The sequence below is a fragment of the Penaeus japonicus genome, unplaced genomic scaffold (assembly GCF_977035675.1).
Source record: "Penaeus japonicus unplaced genomic scaffold, GWHDUDI00000001_assembly GWHDUDI00000023, whole genome shotgun sequence".
Lineage (NCBI taxonomy): Eukaryota > Metazoa > Arthropoda > Malacostraca > Decapoda > Penaeidae > Penaeus > Penaeus japonicus.
In genome coordinates this window covers 1,529,810-1,539,809 of record NW_028234425.1, presented here as the reverse complement: position 1 = coordinate 1,539,809, position 10,000 = coordinate 1,529,810, and the positions used below count along the sequence as shown (strand labels likewise).

Here is a 10,000-nt window from a genome sequence, read left to right as displayed (position 1 = left end):
GAAGCCAAGACCGAGAGCGGAGACTCGACGCCGCGGAGTGCTTCCCTCACGACCGCCTCCGAGGCACTGACGGTCGTCCGCAAATGTTGCCCCGATTTACACGTGTGGGACTTGGCCACGGGTGCCTGCCAGACCTCCCAAGACCTGCATTTCATCGTCCCGACCTTTGCCATGGACATTTATGGCATCTACACCGAGTCTAACCTCACCCGCGATCAGGTCAGTGGTTGTGGCTTCCGAACAAGAGCGTGTTTGGGAATGACTGTTCTTGTTTCTTGCTGTTCTTGTAATTGCTTTTGTGATTGCTTCCGTGTGACTTTTTTTTGAGTTACTGGTGGAATTTAAAGAAAGGCTCTTTGTTTTGTTTGTTGTTCTCTTGCTGTATTTGTTATCTGGTTAAACTAATCTTATGTTTTATTTCATAAACGTAAATAGCCTACATTTACTATTCACACGCATATTAAGATCACATTACACGATGTGTCTGTTTGTCTCTCCCCCTCTCTCTCTCTGTCTGTCTGTCTCTCCCTCTCTCACTCCTTTCCTTTCCTTAATTGCCTCCTCCCCTTCCTCCCTCTCTCCCTCCTTCCCTCCCTTCGTCTCCCGGTATGTCCATCGCCCCTAACCCCCCTCCCCTCCCCCAGATCCACTTGCGCACGGGGAAGGTGACGTGCTCGTCGCCGTGGCAGCTGGAGGAGCCGACCAACACCTTCAAGGTCCTGGACACGGGCCAGCTGTGGGTGGTGGACTTCGAGGCCTACTACGACCTGGACATGTACTGCCTGGAGACCTTCGCCGAGGACGCCAGCGCGCCCGCGTCCCCGCACTGGCTCGGGGCGGCCGTCTGCCACTCCCAGACGCTCATCGAGCCCTTCGACACCTCCAAGATCACCGTCAGGAAGTGCTGTCTGCACAATCAGGTGCGCTGCCCGGCGGGGCGGCGAGGCTCGGGCGAGGCTCCTCCGCCGCCGAGGGGCCTTGTCCTTCGCAGGGGGGGGGGGGGGTTATTTGGCATTTGTCTCAGCGTGATCTTGGAAGAAATAAAAATCCCTTTTTAAACGTGGACTTGATACAAAGAATGTTTTGATATATCTTGTCGACATTATAAGAAAAATATTCAAATCAAGTTATTCATCAAACTTCAAAATGCAAATGAGGTTCATTGTCAGTGCCGCTGTGAATTATAATTACAAAAATACACATTTCAGTAAACACTGCCGTCTTAATTAAGGTTTTGGATTAATTGCGATTCAACCATCGTCGGGGAAACGGAGATCCGGAGACTCGGGCAGATGCGCGCAGAATAGCAAGCCAAAGAGCAAGGCCAAAGCCATGCGCCAAGCAGTGAGAAAGCACAATGCAAATCTCAGAGGTCGCCAGGAAGACATGTGTCGACCGCGTTGATTTAAATGTTATCTTGAAGGCTTCACATTATATTTTAATGTTTATATGTTGATGTACAATGTAATCAAGTTTGATGAAGTATTGTGTTAGTATTACTTTGGCACATACGCGGTAGATATTTGCCCCTTGGTTTTTACCTTGTCGAGTTGCAATACAGCCGCCGAATTGATATTTTAATCTTTGACTTCCTTTAAAGTTTGTGCGAGTCTGCCCCTGCCCAAATGTAGAATTGTTAGATTGCATAAAAAAGAAACAATATCAGCAAAATATTCATGATAATACTGCAGAAGCATCATTCCGATTCAGGTCAAATACACGAAATAAATTCGATGATAATACGAAAACAATCAAAGAATAACGACCTATCACTATAGCAGATATTATGTATTATAAACTAAAATGTTAAACACAAAAGGTTCATTGCAGGAAAATTAATGCTTTTAAGCGACCCCTCATTCCCGCAATGCCTCAATCCCGCGATCCCTCCATCCCAGGTGTACACGCCGGACTCGAGTTGCATCCCGCGGGACAACGTGACTGACGAGGCGTGGCGCGTGCCGCTGCGGGCGGCCGGCGCGGCGGCGGGCGAGCTGGCGCACGTCGACGTCCGGCAGCCGCCCTTCGCCGACACGCACGAGGTGGTGGGGTCCTTCCAGGTGAGCCGCGCTCATGCACGATCATGCACGCTCATGCACCAATGGAAATTCACATGCACGTACGCATGCACGTACGCACACACACACACACACACACACACACACACACACACATATATATATATATATATTTATATATATATATATATATGTATATATATATGCATATATATGTATGTATATATATATATTTATATATATTTATATATATATATTATATGTATATATATATATATTATATATATATATATGTGTGTGTGTGTGTGTGTGTGTGTGTGTGTGTGTGTATAGATATGATTTGTATTACATGAAGCGTGCTTATATCTACATCTAAAAATCTTATCCAGAGAAAGATTACAGACATTATATCCGAATATTTTATTCACGCTGACCTTCGACAGTCTGGCGCCCTTTTTCTTATCCAGAGCAACTGTTTTATTATTAATAGCATCATCATTAATATCATCACCACCATCTTCATTATCATCAACATCATCATATCATCGCCATCACATCACTATGATCATCACCATCACCATCTACATCCTTATAACCATCATCATCACCATCTACATCATTATAACCATCACCATCATCATCGTCACCATCACATCATCATCATCACCATCACATCATCATCATCATCACCATCATCATTAATATCATTGTAACCATCACCATCATCATCGTCATCACCATCATCATCGACACCATCACATCATCATCATCAACACATACATCATCCTCGTCATCACCATCATCATCACCATCATTAACAACATCCTTACATTTACCATCCCTCTCACCCCCAACATCATGACTGCCCTTGTGTTCCCGGCCAGGTGTGCAAGAGGGACGAGTTGGGCATCGAGGTCCACGACTTCCACGTGGTCGAACATTCCGGAAGACTCTACATCCCGCAGCTCCTTCGGGAATTTTCCCACGACGAATACTGCATTGAGGACTTCTTCAGGGGTGGCACTGCGATTCCTACGGTGTGGTGCTTTGCTTTTTTTCTTTTCTTTCTTTCTTTCTCGTCTGAGGGATTTTTTATTTTTCTTTTTTCTTTAATGTGATTTTTTCTTTCTTTCTTTTTTCTTTCTTTCTTTCTTTCTCTCTCTCTTCTCTCTCTTTCTTTCTTTCTCTCTTTCTCTCTTTCTCTCTCTCTCTCTCTCTCTCTCTCTCTCTCTCTCTCTCTCTCTCTCTCTCTCTCTCTCTCTCTCTCTCTCTCTCTCTCTTTCTCTCCCTCCCTCCTCCTTTCTCACTCTCTCTCTCTCTCAAATTTCTTGCGTTACCTTCGAAAAGGGAATACTTAGATAATGATGGGAAATAATACCCTAATAATAAAACGAAATGATCATTTATAATACCTCAAGGGTCAACTATCATCAATTTAATATCATTACTCAATGCCAAACTCATTTACCAATAGTAGTAGTAGTAAGAGTCGTGAAGGACCGAGGGCTGAGTGAGAGCCACTTCCCCATCAAGTTCACTTCCTAACAAGTGACAAAGGGAGGGCGGTTCCCTTAACAGGACTCGTGATGGACCTTAAACTAAGTAGCCAAGTTAATCCTTAACGACCTGCAGGCATACATCTGCGTGAGCGAGGCAGAGAGGCAGCAGCTAAAGCTCGCCGAGACCCCTGGTTGCGATTCGGGCAACTGCGTGAGGAAGTGCTGTCCTTTCGGCAAGATCCTGGACGCCATGGCCAGGAAGTGCGTCGCCGCCAGGGACACCTACTTCAATGTCACTGTGCAGATGGAGGACGGCTCTCAGACGCTTGTGAGTGGGGGGAGTCGAGGATGTGCTTGTTTTTAAGTTTGGTTGTTTTGCTGTAGTTTTGTGAATGGGATGTGCTTATGCGAATACAATAATAAGTTTATAAAGAGTCATCTTTTCTTACGAGATATTATTTCCACATCCTTTCCTTATTAATATTATCATATTAAATTTTGATTTCGAATTCGACATATATTATCCAATCTTTTATAATCAATTGAAGTCTTTATCTTTGCACTAACACTCCATTCCCTTCGAACATCCCCAGCTGAGTGACGTCGAGTTCCTGACCGAGTACCCAGACTGCAAGCTGCAACTGACCTACGAAGAGGAAGACGTCCAGCTCTTGCACGGGATGAACCTGAGCTATGTCTCCTACAACCTAGAGGAATGCGACCCGAAAATTGAGAACATCTTGCCTCAGGAAGATTACTGCATTGACCAGGTATTGCTGATGTATGTCTCTTGTATTTCCAGGGGGATCTACGGTAAATCCAGATAAATCAGGGTGGGTTCAAATATTTAAGCTCAATTACATGGTTTTCTTTTTTATTTACTAATCGCTCTATTTGGTTCAGGTTCTGTACCCATCGGGCCGCGTAAAGCAAGGTGCCGCTTTCTGCATCATAGAGCAGTCTACAACAGAAAAGTCAGACGTCAGAATAATCTACTCCGTCTTTTTGGGAATCTCGGATCTCTTCATCCTGATTTCCTTCATTGTTTACCTGACAGTTCCCGACCAGAACAAACGTGGACTGAACAAAAACGTGAGTGAATGCGAATACCAGTGTCTAATGTCGATGAAATCTTCCATCATGATTTAATAACTTACATATAATCAAATTTCTAACAACATATCTTTTATCAGTTTAATGCTGGTGAAATCAATTCCCACCATAAATCCATATAAACAAAACTTGAAGATTAGAACCAAAACAACCCCACCACAAACACCAACAGCATAAAGAACACACACGCCATCAACCTTTCCTAGAAAAGATGGAAGATTAACCTCATTACCTTTCAACAGGTGAAGCTGGCGCACTCTGTCTTGGGCCGAATCCTCCTGTGCTTCCTCTTCAGTATGTTCTTCGCCTATCTCTTCCTCATCATCATCAACCTCTTCTCAGATCCAATTTATCTCGCAAGCAAAAGCGCTTGTATTGGCGTCGGTGAGTAGATATTGGCTGGTCGTTGCTACTGTGATATAAACATTACTCTAATATATCAGTTTTTTTGTTTTAACTTTTGTTCTTAATGATATCATGTTATTTTGTCATTATCATTATTGTTATGATAATAATGATAATACTAATAATGATAATGACAATGACAATGATAATAATGGTGATAGTGATATTATTATCAATATCACTATTATCATTACTATCGTTATCACTATATTATTATCATTTTCATTATTATTATTATTATTATTATTATTATTATTATTATCATTGTTATCATTATCATTATTGTTACTGTTATTGACATCGGTATTATTACTATCATTATTATAAGAATCCATTAACTATTAAGCAATTAATTTGAAGCTATTCTGAGTTCTCAATATCATAACACATTCTTAGATGTTATTTATCACTCTAACAGGAACTAATTCATCTGTTTCCAACAGGTGTGTGCATGTACATGTTTTTCATGGCCACCTTCTTCTGGCTGAACGTCCTCTGTTTTGAGATTTGGTGGAAGTGTTCCAGGTAAGTTTCAGAAGAGCATGTACAATAATGAATAGAGTGTACAATAATGAATAGAAGTACAATAATGTACTTACAATAATGAATAGAGTGTACAATAATGAATAGAATGTACAATAATGTACTTACAATAATGAATAGAGTGTACAATAATGTACTTACAATAATAATAGAAGTACAATAATGTACTTACAATAATAATAGAAGTACAATAATGTACTTACAATAATAATAGAAGTACAATAATGTACTTACAATAATAATAGAAGTACAATAATGTACTTACAATAATAATAGAAGTACAATAATGTACTTACAATAATAATAGAAGTACAATAATGTACTTACAATAATGCATGTACAATAATGAATAGAATGAATGAATGAAAGAAAAAGGAGATATCTAATTTGCTATCAAACTCTACACAACATTCCATCAGAAGAAACTGTGTCTTTTATCTCTCAAGTAATATGAACCGAAGACCACCCGCATAAAATGTGAATTCCTCGTTCCAGACAGGAGAGTTCAAGTGGTCGTCGCTGGGTGTGGTACCAAGTGTATGCCTGGTTTGGACCCCTCACCTTTGGGGCCATCTCCCTCATCATGGACCTTTCTCCTTCCATCAACAGCTGTTATATCAAACCCAACTTTGGGAAATATTCTTGTTTCTTCAGTGGTGAGGATTTCTGGTGATATTTTTAAACATGGCAAAGCTACTACTGCTTTGTGGAAATATTTATTTTTATTTTGTAAAGTGTAAGATTTGAAAGAGTATCTATAGGATTAGATTGAAGGACTTTTTTATGTTGCAGAGTTAGTCAACAAATATCTGCAATGTAACATTATACTCTGTAATATTATAAAGAAATATATATATACATCTTCATATGAACAACATTATGTACCCTGCTGTTGGTCTGATTATATTCTCGATTTCAGACACTCTGACACACAGTAATGGAGCTAAGTGGGCCTACTTCTTTGGTCCGGTGGCCGCTCTGCTTTTGGCTGACCTCATCTTCTTCCTGCTGACTGTGCGCTCGCTCCTCGTCACTGTGCAGCAGAGCCACAAGGGGACGGCTCAGAAGCAGGCCAAGCAGCGACTCAAACTGTGCTTTAAGGTACATTTTTTTTTTACCTCTTACCGGATGAATGCTCTTAAATGCTTATACATTACATACGTTGACAAATTTGGATATGATTTGATATGTATGTTAATGTATAATCTGTGGCCCAGCTTCATAAACCTCTGTTCTGAATTAATAATGCTATAGAATTTATGAATAGTGCAGCATATCGTATCTTAATCTTGTCATCAGTTTATCCATGATAGTGATTCAGATGAAGTGCAATCTGAAAAATTAAAGTTTGGCCGTGATACAAAAACAAAACTCCAAATGTATTGCCTTTTCAGCTTTTCCTGGTCATGGGGATCAGCTGGTTTGCGGAGATCATTGCATATCAGTTTGGGCCAAGCAACTTTGGGTACATCTCGAACATCTTCAACTGCTCACAGGTTTGTCTCCGTTGCAGGGAGTTGACAGAAGGGATTTCTTGATGAGCTAGCGTGTTAGGAGGATAAAAAACATCAAAAGGATTTGTGGAAAAAATGTTTCAGACATAGTTATGGCTTAGTTATTGTTGAAAACATAAGTAAGAATCTAGTGTAAAAGATCTTTTTTGGGTTGAAAGGATTCAGATAATTTGTAGAGAGTTGTGTCTCCGATGTAGCAATGATTTATTTGCGGATGAAAATATATATAGGGCTGTAATTGGTATGAAGGTAGTGACTGGTAAGTGAAGAACTGAAATTGCTGTTATTTATTTTTTTTTGTCTGCAAGGTTCCATTAGCAAAATATTACTGAGATTACACCTTTAAGATGGGGATGAGGGACAGATTTGAGTTTTGTTAACATAATATTGAACAGTTCAGGTTTTTCTTTCCACTACAGATCCCCCCCCATATGACCTGGGGTTATATCTTCTGTGTTTCTGCTTCCTTATGGGATGTGATTGTTGTGATAACATTTGAGATAACAATATTGTAAAATAACTAAAAGATAAATGTCATTTTATTTCATGGCAGATTCATTTATTTATTTCTTTTTTAAGTGTGTTTCTTTATATTTTTCATATAATATGTTTAAGCATATATCACAAATTCAACTACTATATGGTTATAAAAACTGTCCTTTTTATTGCGTAATCAAAATATTTGTGAATTCCTTACCTAATTGATCAAAGGTGATGCCCAAGAATTAGCTAATGACCCGCCCCCACCCCATTTACAGGGCTTCATCGTGTTCCTGATCTTCATCCTGAAGCCCAAGATCATGGAGGCGGTCCGAGCCAGGCTGTGCGGCTGCTGCGGCGACCCCAAGCCGGCCAAGATGCGTGGTATGCTCCCCTTCACATCCATGGTCCTCACCAACTCGGCCACCACGGATGAGTTCTCGCTTTCTAACCAGCAGCTTTCGCTTGCACGCTCCAATGTCCATAACCAGATCTCCACGATTTCCAACTCGGCGAATGACATGGCTGTGCCGCCCATGTCCCATCGCCTCCCCAAGCACCTCCCGCTCTCGCTCTGCCAGCCGACGGAGCTGCATGCTAAGATCCACAGCAGGCCGTCGTCTGAGTTCCCGAACGAGGTTGAGCCGAGGGCTGGTTCCGAGAGGTCCATCTCAAGGGATTCTTCCCCGTCGTCCTCCAGGCCCTCCACGCCGAGGACGACCTCCACCCGAGGCTCCCTCTCCGCCAGCTGCAAGTCCGTGGATGAAGTCACCTGCTGATAGGTGGCTCGCGTTTGTTCCTATTACGCTTTCTTAAGGGGACAGATTGCGATTGATTCTTACCAAATTTTCCGAAAGAAATTGAGTTTTTGAGACTGATTTGAGGATTTAATTTAATGATTTGATTCTTTTTATAGAGAGATATTTTTATTTTCATGTTTTAGATGGTGATACCTTGGTTTATCATATGGATCAATGCCTTGGGAGATATTATATGTTAACTGTAATTCTCTGTTTGATAGAGTCTACCTTTATTTATACTTGTGTGCTTGTCTTTGCATTTTCAAAAAACACGTGAAAAAATAAAAATATAGGAATGCTTAAGCAAAAATTATATATCTACATATATTTTTTTCTCATTAGTTAAAGAGACATATTAATAAATGTCTTTTAGTATTTCAAACACCTTTAAGTTATAGATACATAGATGGCAGTTTGATTAGCATTAGAAATATGTCTTATTTCAATATTAGTATTCCAGTGTTGGCTTTGTTCAGAAAAAAATAATATAGTGTACTGTGCATGTCTTTATTAAAAGTGATAGAGAGGGGAAGGATACTATAAAGTTATTGTCAAAGAATTATTGAAAATAGCAATTGCAAACAAACGTCTCATCACTTGAATTACCTGAATTGGCAGTCTCAGATTTTTAAAAATCTGTAAAATAGTGACTGTATTCCTTGCAGTAGGAAATAAATACAATTTCATGTTTAAGATATTTATTAAAAGGAAGCCAAATTAGGGAATAGAAAAGTGAAATGGAGATATATTATGCTTCTGGTAAAGCATACCAATTTTCCTTTGTTATGATCTGATACTGAGCTGGTCTCAGTATTGATATTTCTTGAACGGTAATAACTAAGTTTTTTTTTTCCACATTAGATGTGTTGGCTTTGCTCTGATTATTTCTGTTGTCCAAGTTGTGATGATTATATTTTGTCTCGATTTTTATCTTTGGTTATCTGCATTTATTGCTACCATTAGACATAGTTGCTTTTCTACTAGATTTCTTAGTTTTGGAATATATATATATATATATCATAGATATAAAACACGCACACCCCCAACCCCCCTCCACACACACACACACACACACACACACACACACACACACACATATGCAGAATATATGCCATGGTTATTATAGAATGTCTCATATATTGTATGCTTAGCCTTATATTGTGTGAATGTTTTCTTTTTGTTCATCTATAACGCAATGTGTCTGTATTTTGTTATTTCATCTTAGATTAATTTCTTTGATTTTTTTGCATGCCTTAAAAGGATTGCAGTGCCATCTGATGTATTATGTATATAGAGATTTGTGATTTATTAAAAAAAAACAAAAACAGAATAGAGAGAGACAGAAGAAATTATATTAATATATGATAATATGTATCACTAAACAGTAATTCTGTCCTGTAACTATGATACTTTAAAAATAAAATCAGAAGAATTTTGAAGTTATATTAACAAGAGATCTTATACTCTGTGAGCAAAATCGTAAAAAAATAATGGCTAGTCGAGACCTCCATTATTATTGTTCTTTCATGACCTAATGCTAGTCTCTTTCTCCTTCCGTGTGTTCCCCATGAGTGTGCATGACTCCTCCAATAATTCCTACACCAATTAATGCCTTGATCTATGAAGAT

At 39.6% G+C, this 10,000-nt stretch overlaps 1 protein-coding gene across 1 annotated transcript in view; it reads left to right on the top strand.

Moving 5' to 3' along the window:
- The window catches only part of LOC122245840 (uncharacterized), a 41,819-nt gene that overhangs the window by 31,669 nt on the left and 150 nt on the right, over positions 1 to 10,000 (top strand). Inside the window, exons 9-21 of the mRNA XM_086549995.1 lie at positions 1 to 219; positions 645 to 920; positions 1,899 to 2,060; positions 2,903 to 3,055; positions 3,651 to 3,845; positions 4,111 to 4,287; positions 4,421 to 4,609; positions 4,873 to 5,014; positions 5,479 to 5,560; positions 6,074 to 6,234; positions 6,498 to 6,679; positions 6,973 to 7,074; positions 7,851 to 10,000. The exon at positions 1 to 219 is cut by the window's left edge and continues 17 nt beyond it; the exon at positions 7,851 to 10,000 is cut by the window's right edge and continues 150 nt beyond it. Of these exons, the coding sequence (XP_086406121.1) occupies positions 1 to 219; positions 645 to 920; positions 1,899 to 2,060; positions 2,903 to 3,055; positions 3,651 to 3,845; positions 4,111 to 4,287; positions 4,421 to 4,609; positions 4,873 to 5,014; positions 5,479 to 5,560; positions 6,074 to 6,234; positions 6,498 to 6,679; positions 6,973 to 7,074; positions 7,851 to 8,351 (2,541 nt within the window). The 3' untranslated portion in view covers positions 8,352 to 10,000. The remainder of the gene's footprint in view (positions 220 to 644; positions 921 to 1,898; positions 2,061 to 2,902; positions 3,056 to 3,650; positions 3,846 to 4,110; positions 4,288 to 4,420; positions 4,610 to 4,872; positions 5,015 to 5,478; positions 5,561 to 6,073; positions 6,235 to 6,497; positions 6,680 to 6,972; positions 7,075 to 7,850) is intronic.